Source organism: Rattus rattus, chromosome 6, assembly GCF_011064425.1.
Source record: "Rattus rattus isolate New Zealand chromosome 6, Rrattus_CSIRO_v1, whole genome shotgun sequence".
Taxonomy (NCBI): Eukaryota; Metazoa; Chordata; class Mammalia; order Rodentia; family Muridae; genus Rattus; species Rattus rattus.
In genome coordinates this window covers 133,692,529-133,709,272 of record NC_046159.1, presented here as the reverse complement: position 1 = coordinate 133,709,272, position 16,744 = coordinate 133,692,529, and the positions used below count along the sequence as shown (strand labels likewise).

Below are 16,744 nucleotides of genomic sequence, written 5' to 3'. Positions count from 1 at the left end.
TTTCTTCCCTTCTTCTTCTTTTTCCTTCCCTCCCCTCCTCTTCTTCCCTCCCCCTCCCTCCCCTCCTCTCCTTTTCCATCCTTTCCAGTATCATGCACAAGCTTATTTGTAGAGTTCGAATGAGAACTTTGTGTCCTCTGGACCAAATTCAATGGGGTTGAGCTTCCTGGCAGACTTAAAAACAGACTCTATCTACTTTATCAGAGGTGAGATGGGTGTGAGCTACGCAGAGCCAGTTAAAATCGCATTCTAAGGTGGAATCAGAATCAAAAGGTCACCTGCATTCATGGAGAGACAATCATGTGAATTTTGGTCATACATTAGTAAAGTACAGTCAGACTTGCACCGATCAGCATTTTTATTATTTCCAAGAGTATAACACTTGTACTTTATAGCACACCTAAGTAAGAAAGTGGGAAGAAAGTGAAACCCAGCAAAGTTATTTACATACAGTGTATTTTCCCCAATAATTAACCTTCATTTCGATGAATCACCAGGGACTATCAAACATGTAAATTTTATTTTCTTTGGCTGAGGAATGTTGCTAAACTAGTAGAACCCTTGTCCAGCGAGCATGAAAGCTGGGGTTTGATCCCAGAACTCTCATGCTCAGAATGCCACAAATGTCTGTGATGCCATACGCCGTCATCTAAGAACGGGGGATATGGGAGCAGGAGGGTCAGTAGTTTGAGGTTACCTTAGCTACATCGCCAATTTTGAGGCCAGCCTGAGATATTTTTGAGTCTGTGGAGAGAGGGGGGAGCGAAGGAAAGGGAGTGCGAGAGGGAGAAGGGAAGGAAGAGGGAGGGAGAGGGAGGGGGAGGGGGGGGGAGGGGGGAAGTAAGGAGAGGTATAGGGAGAGAAGGAGGGAAGTGAGGAAAGGAACATATAACATCTACCATCTTATTTCTTCTTAAAGTTTAGAATGCAGTGATGTTGACTGTATTTGTATATTACTACACACCAGAGCTTTAAATCTCTCATCACTGAACAACCTCTCTGCTCTCTGCTTCCCTAACTCCCAGCCTACCACTAGTCTACTCCCTGTTCCAACAACTCTGTTGCTTTAGACACTTCACAGAGGCGAGGCGTTCGAAGCATGTCATGGTGGTGTACACCTCCAGTGGAAGCCTTAAGCTTGTGAAATCAGGAGGATGAGGAGTTATGGAGACAATGTCTCAAGAAGAGAGGGAGAGAGAAGGGAAGGAAGGAGAAAGTTAAGAAGGCAGGCAGGAAGGAAGACAGGATGTTTCAATGTTTCTCTTTCCACTCCTGTCCTATTTTGCTCGTTATAGTCCTTGTGGTTCTTTTAGATGTGGCATATAGCAGGATTTCCTTCTTTTTGTCTTAAGACAGAGTAATCCTCAACTATCTGTGTTTATCACACTTTCTTGGCCAATTCATCTACTGAGCAGCATTTGTTATTGATCATTTTGGCTATTGAGAATAACGCTCTTATGTACATGGGTACATCTTTTGCGAAGCAGCTTTTGGATATATACCCAGAAGAGCTCTCGCGCGTCCTGTCCAATGGCAGGAGGTATCTCTCTATTTTTCTTCCAGGAGTTTTTATAGTTAAAGGTAATGTTTAGGTCTTTAATATATTTGAAATTAACTTTTTTTGTATACAGTACAAGACAAGGCTCCAACCTGAATCATTTATAGGTAGATAGTTTTCCTGACATCAATTGGTCAAGAGATTATTCTTATCTCATTGCATAGCCTTAGTGACTTTGTTAAAAATAGTAAAATCTCAGTGTGCAACCCTTAGGAGGCAGAGGCAAAAAGATCTCTGTTAGTTCAAGGTCAGATTGGTTTACATAGTGAATTTGGGCCAGCCAGGTGGAGATCCTGTCCAAAAAAATAGTAAAAAGTAAATACATAAGTTAAACATAATGAAAAAGCTCTTTTTAGGGTTTTCTGGTCTGTTCTATTGGTTTCTGTCTTTTGTTAGTATTGTAGTATTTTGATTACTAGGGCATTACGAGTTTAAAACTTAGGAGTTATAAGGCTTCTAGATCCAGTTTTTTTTTTTTCAGGGTGAGGTCACACTTCAAAAAATTATCTTATTATTATTTTTTTGATTATGCATACATGAATATACACACAAACACAGCGCCTGTGGAAGCAGGAAAAGGGTGGGTTCTTGGATTGGAACTCGGGTCCTCTGCAAGAGAATTATGTGCTCTTGGCTGCTGAACTCCCTCCAGCACCTAGGACAGTTTAAAAAGTGAACAAGAAACAATGACGATCGGCTCCCTAGCCATGCTTCTACTGTTACCTACTATTCACTAGTTAGTGTGAGGAATGAGTTCCTCTGCACAAACGAAGCTGGACTGTTTCAACTACTACACTGCGGGCCGTGAGGTTTATTTATAAAATATTTACTTAAATTAGAAAAACTTCATGTCTATGGGTGTTTTGCCTGCATGTATATATGTGAGCCGTACATATGCCTTGTGACTTCAGAGGCCAGAGAAAGGCATTCGAGCCCTGAGAACTAGAATTACATATGGTTGGGAACCATTGTATGGATGCTAGGAATCAAACCTGGGTCATTTGGAAGAGCATCCAGTACCCTTCACTTCCAGGCCTTATTTGCATAGAGTATTTGAACATTGCTAACACGTGGCTGTAACAAGATTGGGGCACAACCACAAAGCAATGCACAAACACAACACACAGAACTCACATAACAAAATGAGTCTTGCCCCTTCCCAAGGATATGCCTTCTTAAAGAAGGCTAGCATCTCCCATGTATAAGGCTTCTTTTGCTGTGAACCAGCCTCAAAGCAGGTTATGGAATTACACAGTGAAAGTTCACTCAGTGCCTTCATTTCTCCTGTCACCCGTGACTACTAATTATGTTACATTGTTTCCAAATGCCCTCTTTTATCCCCCAAATGTGTGAGATGGTCATTTTCCAGAAGACTTAGGAAATTGCTTTGACTCATTTTGCTGCAAATTTGGGACAGACATGTTTAAAATTCAGACATATTGACTGATGTACATATTATTATGTGGAGCATCCAAGCTTTTGAGAAAAATCAATTCAAAATAGCAAAGGAAACCAGGTATTTATGGATAGTATCTGCTTGTGCGGACCTCACATACTCCTTTCCAGATTTGTAATATGTGAAATCGAACTAAGATTACTTATTTATATATAGATCAGCATATTCACTATTTCCCAAGGAAGAATTTTAAGCAAGATTCAGATGTCTTCAGATTACAAAAATTTGTAAATCTAATAGAGAGTGAAATTACTGACCTAGTATTTTGATGCATACATACCAACACATTTTTTAGTTCTAATTTTTGTTTATTTACTCTATGTACACTCTCACAGAATGGCAAGAATGTGAATTATTCCACTTATGAATAGCTTAACCATTCTCAACCACTGCGATGTTTCACCGGCCCTTTCTTATTCTTCCTCCCCCTCTTCTCCAATTAATTTTTTAAGTTAGTATATAAAGAAATGGGTTTTACTAATGACATTCCCTTTGCACACATTGTGTGTTTTGCATCCGACCTTCTTGCTTCCCCTTCTCTTCCTCCCCAGTTGGCCACACCACTCTGCTTTCCTATCAGCTGTGTCCAATGGTTTATATTTTTCAGGCTTTATGTACCAAATATATTGCAGAGAAGTAATATCTTCCATAATTGAGGACATTTTCATTTAAAGCAAACCGAAGCGGTCAGGACAGCTTTAGTACGGTGATGATAGTGTAGAAGTATTTTGAAACCTAAGCTCTTGGATAAATGTATAAGTTTCTGGGTCAGCACTCATCCTACAGCGGCCAGTGTTAAACGGAAGCTCTGTGTGAGTCCCCCCACCCCCCAGAGCATTTGCTCCTCACAGGATCAACTACATTATATGATAAAGGGCTATTTATTTATGTATCTAAATACCTCATTTGGCCTTGCTCCCACTCTCCTTAGGGAAAGCACGGGATAACCTATTATTTGGTATTTTGTTGACCTTGCTTAGTCTTTCAGGTTCTTGAGATAAGACTTCCAAATTTGGAAAATAGGAATATTTGGTATAAGTTAAATTAGACACACACACACACACACACACACACACACACACACACACACACACACACGTGATCTATCACAAGCAAACGACTCAGACTCTGCAACAATGAAATTACCTTATTTAGGTCCTAGAACAAAGCAAAACTTTTTCACAGTCTCAAAGATTCATCTTCCTTCCCTGAAGGCTGTCTCAGGTCACACTTACACTCTTGGAAAAAAAAAAGAATATCCTGTTTTTTTGAAAACAATTCACAACCATGAAACATAATCATCTAATAGAAGCCTAATTCAACTTAATTTCAACTCAGCTTTCCCTCTTCTGCAGCGTTTTAGCCTAGGTTTTGTAAAATGAATATTTTGTTCCTGTTGAGGATGCAAACTAATAGTTTGTACCATGACATTTCTTTCCTAACAAAGAACATAGGACACTTATTGTTTATGATATGTCAAAATTCACTATTAGGCTGTGTGTGGTGGCCCAGACATGTAATCCCATCCCTAGGAGTCAGAAGCAGAGGGACCACAAGTTCCAGGCCAACATGGGCTACACAGTCCAACCCAGGTCTCAAAAATAACAATGGCGAAAATTCACTATGGCAAAGCCAGATTCTTGTCTTTTCTCTTGTATGGACATGAAGCACCTTAATGCATATGTCTTTCACTTAAGAGCATCCTTATGTAAGGAACAGACATCTGTACTGGGGTTCAGGAAATGACCAGAAGCAAAGTCTGAAGCCACCAGAGCTAGATTCCATCTGTCCCACACACCGTGATCTAATTGAATAACTGGAGCTCTTTGTGAACTACCCATGTTCAGGGACAAATTGCTGTCCATCCTTCAAGTTGCTTAGAATTGTTATGCTCAGACATTTTACTTCATAGAACAATTTGAACCTGGATTTTAATAGTGTTTTGCTCAAATGAGAGAGCAAAACTCTCTAGTTTGTTTTTTTTTAACCTTATCTATGTATAAGTAGTTTTAGAAATCTAAACTCTTATGATTTTGCTGGACAGATTTTTCCTTCTAACAACACAGTTAGATAGACAGCATATGATCTTCCTAGATGTTCAGAATCGAATGTGTATTCCAGCTTATTCAAGATGCCAACTCTGAAAGGGCAACGACATCACCAGATATGATAACGGTGCCAAGTGCTGCCCCAGGACAGAAGGAGAGAGCCACTGGCTTGATACTTCCCACAGAATAATGATAACTAGGCCCTTATCATTTGCATAATTCAAACGTTTAATGTTATACAATCATGCATGGCATTGTGATATTTTCAACCTTTGTCAGAAACAACGTCTTAAAATAATGGTAAAGAAAGCCCAAGCAACTCAGTGAGATCCTGCCTTAAAATAAAATAAGAGGAAGGGTAAGGAAGGATGTCAGTGGTAGAGAACTTGCCTTCCATGTTCAAAGCTCCGAGTTCAATACTTAATACTGAAGAAAAGGTATATGGGACAGGGCGGAGGGTGGTGGTGGTGACTGATAAACTTCTTCAATAGACATCAGAATTACAGCTGTTTAAGGACCTGTGGACAGGCATGTTGGCATAGCTATAATCTTAGGATATTGAACTAGGAAGATTACTGTGGACCCTACGCTAGGCTGGACTACAAAGTATCAGACTGACCAGCCAGGCTACATAGGGAAACCCTATATCAAGCAAAACAGTGCACAGCACACTACCAGGGAAGCCCAGTATGTTGGACACAGTACCATGAAAGCCTGGTGTCATCATGCACAGTATGGATCCTAGCATCCCAACGCTGGGGAGGCTGAGGCAGGCTCCCCTGGGATTCAGAGAGAGGTGCAGTCTCAGCAAAATGAAATCACCCACCAAGCGGCCAGACAAAGCAGCGAGAAGAAAATTATGGAAAGTATACTAAGAAATTCAGAGCAGATTTACTTTTGAATTATCTCTGAAATCTTCTAAGTACATATACAAACTTAGTGATAGGACGTTAAAATGCGGTCTACTACAATGTGAACTTTGGGCAAAGCAGGGCCATAATAGACCCCTTCAAGGAGGATTTAACTACTTGACTGAGATTAGAATAGAATACGATGTTAGAAAACCCTTGATTATTTGCAGACAAATAGAACTGTTACTTTAAGAGCTAGTTCACCAAGACTAATACCATAGAATAGAAGCTACATAAATCCTGCTATCTCTGATCCATTTCCTCCAAAACCTTCAACCAGCAATGTCTTCCCTATTTATTTCCCTTGTTGGTTGTGTGCAAAGAAGATGCTCTCACACAGCTTTAGAGATGCTCTCACAGTCAGTCTTTAGAGTGAAAAGGATGTCTGCATATGAGTTGCACTAAAACGTCTCCCATTTGAATCTCCATTTGACACTAGCTAACTATTCTCTTGAGGAGTGATCGATGCTTGCCTCCCATTCATGCAAGTCTTAAAGTAACAAATTATTCTGAGGGTGGGTTGACAACATGGGGATCATAAGGAAGGCAGAGTGCAAGTGCAACTTGGAGGTAGAGGACTGGCAGGTAGAGGACTTCCGCAGCATAGATACACAGCCCACATTTGTCTTTTAGCAGTCACCTTACACTGGTATAAAATGGGAAACTACATGCCTGTGGAAGGCAGGTGTGGTGACAGACACCTGTAACTTCAGTATTTGCAAAGCTGAAACAACAGAAACTCAGCTCAGGGTAACCCTTAGCTACTTATACAGTTGGATACCAGCCTGGGCTAAATGAAACCCTGTCTCCAGAAACCCAGAATAGTAACAAAAGAATCCACAAAAGCTAAAAAAAAATGGCTATAGTAGCTTCCAGTCTCAAACCATAGGAGCAGTGATGGTATTGGGAGCATTGAGTCAATCCAGTCCAACAAAACTCCTGTTTGTCAATTCTGGATGGGCAGTCCAACAAAGTAATAAGAGGGTACGATTAAGGACTCCATTATCTGAGCTTAAATACTTCATGAACTCACTGTAATTTATTTGTAGAGCTAAGATATAATAACCACTCCAAAATGACCATATGGGATCCCAAGAAGTTCCCCAGTTAATTTCCTGTAACAAATAACAATGGATATGCAAAGTTCTCCCTCCTGGCCATATTTAAGGCTGGAAAGACAATATCTTGCTATGTCGTAGATCTGGAAGTGGATAAAGTAAACGTAGAAGTTTTCAATGGGAAGGTCAAGCCATGAGTACAGACAGAAAACTGAGCCGAACCATTCTGGAATGTATTTCGGAAGAAGCAATGATTTTAATTTCATAGCTGAAATCTAAAGCCAATGTGGTCAATGTAAAAAATAGAGACTATGTACAAAATTTGTAATGAAACCTATTGTTTCTTCTAATAACTAAATGATCTAAAGAAATAAAATTGAGTCAGCTCTCAGATATTGCCAACCTCGTATTTTGACTGGAGCCTGGGGATTTTACCTTGATACTAGCTATGTATTTTGGGGACAGGTTATTGTTAGGTAGTCTAGGTTGTTTCCAAACTCAGGCTCTCCCGGCTTTAGCCTCCCCTGTCCTGGGATTACAGGCCTTCTGTGTTTGACTGGCAACATTACTTTAGAGAGATACTTTCTATTCTACAATGGACTAAAAGATGTAAGTGGAGACAGTGTCATTAACAGGTGGACCTTTAAGAAAACATTTAACATGTAAGGCAACAAGGCATTGTGGTGTTTATCAATGAGATGATGCAGTTGTAAGTATACTTTGGGTAAGCTAGCTTGGGAAGGTGCTGTGAATAAAATATCCTCTTATAAAAACACGTGGAATGACCTGCAGGAATTGTTCTTCCGACGGTTTGTTCTCTCTGTGTAGAATTTAGTGGCCTTTAGATTTGTTCTACTTTGTCTTTTCCTTCATCTTTCATGGATGTCTGCTGTCTATAACCAGTCAGGTATCCTCATATTGACTCAGGGTCTCACTCTGGAGCTTAGGCTGGCCTTGGCCTGGAACTATTTAACCTGGTCCTCTCACTTCTAGCAGTACCCCTGCCTTGACCTTCTGAGTGCTAACAGGGCAAGAGTAAACAGCTATACTTGGGAGTTCTTCTCACAAATGAAGACATGATGGGTAGTCTCCGGAGTAACCAGGTCGCCTTTCCCTAGTCTTTTATTGTGCTCTTTGGAGGTAAGATCTCATTACATAGCCTATCTTGGCTTGGAACTCACTGTGAAGTCCACACTGTTTTGAAATCATGGTGATGTAGCTGTCTCAGCCTCCTGGTTTGTGGGAATGCAGATACGAGCCAATATGTCCAATTAATTGTCTCTAGTCTCTATTCAGGTCTCATCTTATCTTAATGTGATAGTAGCACAAAATGTTTCACTTACACACACTCCATTTCTCTGACCGCTCAGCGTATCCATTAGCGATACTTAAACAATACATTGAGAAAGCCTCCCCGAAAAAAATGAAACTACTGTTAGCCATTCTTCTCATGTAACAAAAGGCCTGGGAAAAGCAACATACGAAGGGTTTCCCTTGGCTCACCGTCTGTCTGTACAGGAGCGGCCTAACACCTAAAACGAAATGGTATCCCTCACACATCACAGTCAGGAAGCAGAGGCTCATGAAAGCTTGTACTAAGTTTGTTTCTCTTTCCTGCTTACTCACTTCTGGAGCCTACATCATGGTTGATGCTGTCCACACTCAGGATAGGTCTTCCCTCTTCAGTTAAATCTCTCAAGGAAATTATATATATGTATATATATAATTTAATATATATTACTATAATTAATATAATATATTACTTTTGATTGTGTAGTCAGTAGAAGTAGAGTCTGTGAATTACTAGTAAACAAGTAGTTCACAATATTCTATCAATATTCTGTATGGGGTTTTTTTTTTCTATTTTGATCCAGGGTCTTGCTATGTAGCCCAAGCTAACTTTGAACACTCTCTTCCTACCTCACTCTCCCCTGTGCTGAGATATACACCAGACTTGGGTTCTATAAGCTTTTGGATATGAAAAGTGCGAATCCCAACTGCAGATCCGTTTAGGGTATTCTGCATGCTCACACAACCCTTCCGTGTCCAACAAGTGGAACAGCTGTCCCCTAACCTCTTCTAAAGCAGTAAGCTGCTGAACCACGTGAACCCTTATAGACTCAGTATGTGTGGGAAGCGTTACCTCATGGGGGTTTCCAGATGGAACGAGTGCTCTGTATCTGCCCAGTAGGGTGGCCTCTAGCCACAGGTAGCTACTGAGTCTTTCCATTGTGGTCACTGTGGCTAAGGAACAAAAGGTATTTGACATCCACATACATTGAGTTAGCACAAGTCTAGTAGACCCTCCTAACATTCCGTAGGTATCAGAAGTGTGAGGCCATGGTGGAGAATCCAAGGGTCTTCTTCACATAGAAGCATGGTGTTTATAAACCCTGTCGTTCCTTCAGTATGGACTTTCAAAAGTTTCCCATTTTTAGAAAACAAACCCCCAAACAACCGGTCTTTTGGCTCCTTTCCGGTATGATTCATCTTCTTGTAGAGAGGTGTAAGACCGATTTTATTGCCAACTCAGCCCCCTCTTCTACAGACAGAACTCAGTGATTAGATGCTGTATTTATTTAGGCTATCCTCTCAAAAAACCTGGTTTCTATGCTCCGTTGAAGTGACAGAAATGTTTCCATGAAGATTATCCCAGACAGCACAAATGTTCTTTCCCAAAGTAGAGACTGGAACCACAGCTCCCTCACACTGCGGGTTCCATCTGTTGATGCTTATAGAAGCAGCACCCACTTCTCAGACAGGAGATGCCAGTTCCTTGGTAAGGACAGAGAATATGGGGATGCATTCAAAAGGGGGGAAAAAGTCTACCTGAAAAATCAGATCCACAGACTAAAGTAGCTGGAGAGTTATTTAGAAACTGAAACATTTTCCTTTTACAGCACACAGATAGATTCTTTGTCTATGCTTGCCTGGCTATTCTCTCAGCAATATATTCTAGGAAACGACGTTGTAAATACGTATTATCAGCCCCAACCCTCCATTTTCCCGTCTGTAACATGTCCTGATTATTTCAGGCTAGAGAGGTGGCTCAGTGGTTAGGTGCTACACTATTCTTCCTTAGGACCTGAGTTCAGTTCCCATCACCCACCCCTGACACCGTCACACTGTAACTCCAGTTCCAAGAGATCTGGTCCATGCCTCTGGTCTCCATGAATACCTATATTCTTGTGCATGTTCTATCCCAGGACACTTAAACACATACTCGTAAATAAAAATGAATCTTTAAAAAATAGGATTATATTTCATTAGGGAAACTTGGTTTTAATTCATTACTATAGTGCATTGTTTCATTTTTCTTTTATTTTATTGCTAACTTATCCTGGCTTTCTTAAATTAAGCTTGGTGGGTAGGTATGTGCAGAATAAGCACACACACACATATGGTTCAGTACTATTTTTATTTTAGTTATAAATTGGGGTTGGGAAGGGCTTGGAATGTATCCCCCAGGACAATTCTGGGGCAGAATAGAAAGATGGAGAAAATGACTGGGACATAGAAGGCAAAGAAGGCCCTCATCCCAGGGCCCAGTCCACTTGTTAGATGAGAGGCAAGACTTCTGGCACAGTCAGTGACATTTGCTCAACCTCTGCTTAGATGCAGACGGTTTAGAACGAGCTGGTGTTGGGCAGGATTGAGGCTTGTTAAAGGGGGTTTAGGAGCAGAGGATACGTAGATAGAAATACATGGGGTATGGTGAAGGGACACTCCAGAGGAGAGCTGGAGGCTTCTCTGAGGCTCTCTCTTTGCTTTCCTTCCAGTAATTTCCAATATATACCACTCAGGTCAGTTTCGAAAATACTGCCTTCAAAGGGTGAGCAAGGAATTTAAATGAGATAGCAGGGTAGTCCCACAGGCGTGCCCTCCGGGTTTCAAATGATAAGGTAAAATTCTAGATCATCTGAATGTGGGAAGGTAGGCTATCTTTACTGCCAACGAAGTTCTTGTTTGAGATTCCTAGAAAATGTCCGGAAAAAGAAATAAGGTACTTCCAAGGTCATCTGTGGTCTATCCTTAAGCTTGGCTCGTAGATATTTCAATGCACGTACGTGCATGGAGCAGGTCAACCTGAAGGGCGGCAGCACTGAGTCATGCCCTGATGGGTGCCATGGCTGCTAATACTAATACTACTGAAGTTCTAAATCTGACGCTTTAGTGCTCTACAGAATATTAAGCACTTTTGCCTCTTTGTGGATTGCCTGTATTGAGAGGGTTATCTTGCTGCCTTTTCTATGCACATACATAATTTCAAGCTACTATTTGTCTTTTCCTGATTCGGTTTCTCTGATCAGCCTTGGCTGTCCGGGAATTAGCTCTGTTGTCCAGGGTGGTTTCAAACTCTGAGATTATCTGCCTCTGCCTCTCTGTTGGCTTTAAAGTCATGAGCCACCACGGCTGCTTGTTTTTTGTATCTCCAGACAATGACTGCATTATAGAGTGTCTAGGAACTCAATTCTCCTGTCCTCGGTGTTGTTGGGATTATGTATGCATCTCACACGTGTGGCAAAACCACAATTTTGTCTCTTCAAATATCATATCTCTGTCCCCACAGGGCTTTTGGAGGCATTAATGATCTATGTTGACCATCACAGTCCATTTTGTATGTAGGAGAAAAGTAGGTAACCCTTCACATATGTGGAAGGAGAGGGTGTACTGAGTTTAGAAAGGGGCAAAAGCAGGGAGTGTGAATTGAAAAGATATACAAGAAGAAAGTCCAAAGTCCTCTTCATCCCTTTCCTTCTAGCAGTGTGGTCTTGAGGGCCAGCTAGGTCATCCCAGTGGACACCACACTAGAATAGGGCCTAGGTCTTGGCCTTCTAGGCCAGACCAGGCCATTGTGAGGCCTTGAATGCTTGGGGTCACCAGGTTAACTATAGACTTTGTGGAGTCCACAGCATCTGGGAGTCCAAACCCTGCCCTGGAACCCACACTTGCCAGGCCCCAGAAGCACAGGCCTTGCCCCAAGTGCCAGAGCCCCCTCGCCCACGGTCTTGGGGGTGGGGCGGCCTCGCCTCGGGCCGGTGCTTTTCGCCCTTCGTTGGCCGCCAGAGGCTCCCTCTCTCCCTCTCCTGGGATTTCGCTGCTGGGCTCCCTCTCTCTGCGGCCCTAGAGTTAATCCCATCAGCCGAGGTGAGGCACCTGTTACCCCGGGGCCTTCCTCATCCCCACGGCCTGTCCCCTAGTCCACCGGGCCTCGCGGGCCTCAGGGCCCAGCGTGGGGGCCCCGCACGTGGGCCGAGCGGCGTCCCAACCCCAGGCCGCAGGCGAGGGTGTTCGCGCTTCGGGTCCCCAGGCCGGGCCGCCATGGCTGGGGTTGGATGGGGGGAGGGAGCGCAGCGCGCGTCCCGGGGCCGCCCCGCGCGGGCAAGACGCGCGTGGGGGGCCGAGGCGCGAGTGCAGGCGGCCGCCGCGCGCGCCGCGCCGTGACGAGCGGGCGGAGGGGCACACGGCTGCGCCAAACCCTCACGGTCACGGGGGCGGGGGAGCGTGGAGGAACTGACCTTCCCCTTGGGCCGTTCGGTAAGGGGCGGCGTGCGGGTGGCGGGGCGGCGGGAGCGCGGGACGCGGCGGCGTGCACAAGGCGGACCCGCGGGCGGGTGGGGGTGGACTGCGGTCGGGAGCGCTGGGGTGAGGAGCCGAGGCATTATTCGCGGGATCTATTGTTTCCCGGCACACGGGGTGAAAAAAAAAAGAGGCATTTGTGGTCATCACCCTAGCATTTGCTCCTTCTGCTTAATGGGGCCGGCGAGCTTGTCTCCTCCCGGTGCCACACACAGGGATCCGCCTGGCAGCGGCCGGGAGCCGCAGCCAATGTGTTAGGACTTCAGGTGCTTCTTGGCACAAAGCTAGACTGCGACCTCCTACCGTAGCGCTTGGCGTCACCTGCTCTCCCGGCCCTGCCCCGGGGCCGAGGTATTGCGTCCCGAACCAGGCTGGGGAATCGGCTGCCTCTCAAGTTGGTGTTATTTATGTTTGTCTTTTGTGAGGGCAGGTTTTGAATCCCCGGCGGCCCCTTCGCCCCCGCCTCCGCCCCCTCGGGCTTGAATTGGCGGAGGGAGGGAGCGGGGTGTGCAGCTAGGGGAGAGGGGAGGGTGTTTATGGGTAAAAGGACATTGTCAACGCTTTCCAAAAAAAAAAAAAAATCATAATAATAATAATAAAGAAAGAAAGAAAGAAAAAATAAAGAAAAAGAATAAAACCAAACCCAAAACCATAGGCACCATACTCCTCTCTTGTTTTGTTTGCCTGAATGGGCCATGCATGCATGCTGGGCCAGCAAGCTGAGTTTTGGAGCTGATTTAAGTGAAAGATAGGCTTCCTCAGCTGATGGTGCGTGAGAGTGATGTGGTTCCGTCTGATATTAAAACAAAACAAAACAAACCTGAATGAAAAATATTTAGAACTGCATTGAGTGCCTGAAGTGTTGGACTGCTGGCATATTGATAGAAAATCCAGTTGTGGGCTGGAGGACAGACAGCAAGCATGCATTTGCTTTCTTTCTTTCTTTCCCTTTTTTTTTTTCTTCCATCTTGTAAGTTAGGGGCCAGAAGGAGTAGACAAATCAGGGCTGTGGAAGGAAGTGTCATGGTATACCTGATTTCTGGTTACATTCTCATGCGTCTATTCCCACGAGACTCCACTCCCTAACTAATAATAACCTCTTGGCTAGGAAACTTCCAAACCATGCATAGAAAAACTTAGAGCAAAACTTAATTGACCTTCCAGAACTTCTGTCCGTTTTGTCCTGAAATTGCACTGAAATTGATACTTTGAGCATGCTGTACATGAGAATATTGGCTCAGAACCATCAAAGAAGCCTCTGTAGCCCTATTTTGGAGTTTGAAAACATAGACTCTAAACTTTTCCCTGTTTTGCACGGTTATGGAAAATTCCCAAATCAAGCGGCCATTTTTATTTTTTTTTTTTAAGGAGTAAATGAGTTGTCAAGTTCTTTTCATAATTCATTCATAGAAATATCCCAAACTTGGTCTAAAGCATTACTGGTGTGTGTGTGTGTGTGTGTGTGTGTGTGTGTGTGTGTGTGTGTGTGTGTGTGTTTGTGTGTGTAGGGGGGTGTATTGTAAGCATCTGCAAGTTTTGTTTGAAACATTTCTGTTACCAAAGACCAATCGGAATAACCCTTCCGCTTCTTAACTTTAAGGGCCCATTTCGAGGTAATTTATTTGATGTGTGGCTAAACCACTTGGAAAACCAAGTGTTCCGTGTTGATTAGTTGACTGAATAGAGATACAGGTAAACACATGGATTCAGAAACTCGTTCTTTTCTATTACAGATGAACCTCTAGTCTTGCTTTGAAAAGAACTATTTTGTGTAACTCTTGACTGTGAGTAAATTTCTAATACACCCGTTGGAACCATCAGTGGACAGTAGTGCCCTTTGAGAGGCCCTTTACCTGGTCAAATACTGGGGATCAGGAAGAGAGGTCTTTTTGGTTTGTTGTTGTTTTTCCCCGTGATCATTATGAGCATTGGCTTTTCACCCTTGAAGTAAAAATGTTGAAAGCTGAATCTTCAGGTGAACGAACCACTCTCAGAAGTGCCTCTCCTCACAGGAATGCATACAGAACTGAGTTCCAGGCACTGAAAAGTACTTTTGACAAACCCAAGCCTGATGGGGAACAGAAAACGAAAGAAGGCGAGGGCTCCCAGCAGAGCAGGGGTAGGAAGTATGGCTCCAATGTCAACAGAATTAAGAACCTGTTCATGCAGATGGGTATGGAACCCAACGAGAATGCTGCTATCATTGCCAAAACGAGGGGGAAAGGTAGGCCCTCATCCCCTCAGAAGAGGATGAAGCCCAAAGAATTTGTGGAGAAAACGGACGGCTCAGTGGTTAAACTGGAGTCCTCTGTCTCTGAACGGATTAGCAGGTTTGACACAATGCACGATGGCCCTTCCTATGCTAAGTTCACAGAGACTCGAAAGATGTTTGAGAGAAGTGGGCATGAGTCAGGGCAGAATAATCGCCATTCCCCAAAGAAAGAGAAAGCGGGAGAGGCCGAGCCACAGGATGAGTGGGGTGGCTCCAAGTCCAATAGAGGCAGCAGCGATTCCTTGGACAGCCTGAGCCCTCGGACAGAGGCTGTCTCTCCAACTGTGAGCCAACTGAGTGCCGTGTTTGAGAACAGTGAGTCTCCAGGTGCCATCACTCCTGGGAAGGCTGAGAACAGCAACTACTCGGTGACTGGGCATTACCCCCTGAACTTACCATCTGTCACCGTGACCAATCTGGATACCTTTGGCCGTCTCAAGGATTCTAATTCAAGGCCTTCTTCAAACAAACAAGCTACCGACACAGAAGAGCCTGAGAAGAGTGAGGCTGTGCCAGTACCGGAAGTGGCTCAGAAAGGTACCTCTTTAGCTTCATTGCCTAGTGAAGAGAGACAGCTGAGCACGGAAGCTGAGGACGTCACAGCTCAACCAGACACTCCGGACAGCACTGATAAAGACAGTCCTGGAGAACCTTCTGCTGAAAGCCAGGCAATGCCCAAGTCTAATACCCTCTCCCGACCGAAGGAGCTATTAGAAGATGCTGAAGCTAATGTGGTCGGGGGTGAGGCAGAGCAGCCACAGAGGAGAGACCTGACAGGTGGTGGTGACCTAACCTCCCCCGACGCGTCTGCTTCCAGCTGTGGGAAAGAAGTACCTGAAGACTCGAACAGTTTTGAGGGCTCCCATGTATACATGCATAGTGACTATAACGTGTATCGGGTGAGATCCAGGTATAACTCGGACTGGGGAGAGACGGGCACAGAGCAGGATGAGGGGGACGACAGCGATGAGAACAATTACTATCAGCCCGACATGGAGTACTCGGAAATTGTTGGCTTGCCGGAAGAGGAAGAAATCCCAGCAAATAGGAAAATTAAGTTTAGTTGTGCTCCGATTAAGGTAAGTATGCCTTTTCAGATTGTTCCTTAAGTTTCCTTTCAGCATCGGAGCCTGGGGAGATTGATTTGACAGCTACCGGGTTTTGTAAGAGGTTGTTGGTTGTTGGTGTGTACTTGTTTTGGGTGACTTTAGGAGTGTGGAGTTGGAGGGGTGTCAGTCTGATTTGTTAACGTGATGTCCAGTGGGCACAGACCACCAGTGAGGTGTCAGCAAGGTGAAGAAGTTTGTGAGCTGTGTCCCCGTGGGGTGAGGTCTGAACAGCAGGACAGATACGTGTACACACACACACACACACACACACACACACACACACACACACACACCACACACACACACACCCCAAACAAACAGGAGTTTTTGAAATGCAACTGCTTTTACAAGGGGTTCTTTAAGATTACCTGTAATAATCACATTCTGACTATGTTGTAAGACACAGGGAATAAGGAACACTGAGTGACCTATTGCTAGCCTTGAAGTTTGATTTACTTGCTAAATGTCTTGAGTCATTCCTTTACTTCCTGTGTAAGTGGACCATGTTGCTGAACTCTTTTTTTTTTTTTTTTTTTTTTTGCATTTCTACTTGGTGTGAACATTTGCTTTATGAAAGTCTGTCAGCTGACTTAAATACTTGGTCTGCAAAGCTGTGACAACATACAACTTCAATTTCAGAATGTGTTACGTAGCTTTCTGGTGAGATTTTGAGGAGGGGAGTGTCGCTGACCTGCTCTGCGTGGCATTATTTTTCCTCTTATGTATATCAGATAAATCAGTGGAATTCACAT

At 43.9% G+C, this 16,744-nt stretch overlaps 1 protein-coding gene across 1 annotated transcript; it reads left to right on the top strand.

Annotated features, from left to right (window-relative positions):
- The first annotated feature begins 12,119 nt into the window (after positions 1 to 12,119).
- LOC116904101 (neurabin-1) lies at positions 12,120 to 16,260 on the top strand. The gene is made up of 3 exons (XM_032906969.1): positions 12,120 to 12,179; positions 14,345 to 16,009; positions 16,211 to 16,260. Exon 2 carries the CDS (start codon positions 14,565 to 14,567, stop codon positions 15,990 to 15,992), a length of 1,428 nt encoding a protein of 475 aa, XP_032762860.1. The 5' UTR covers positions 12,120 to 12,179; positions 14,345 to 14,564; the 3' UTR covers positions 15,993 to 16,009; positions 16,211 to 16,260.
- The last annotated feature ends 484 nt before the right edge of the window (positions 16,261 to 16,744 follow it).

Coding starts and splice junctions, on each gene's coding strand:
- LOC116904101 (XM_032906969.1), top strand. CDS start 14,565: ATGTTGAAAGCTGAATCTTCAGGTGAACGAACCACTCTCAGAAGTGCC.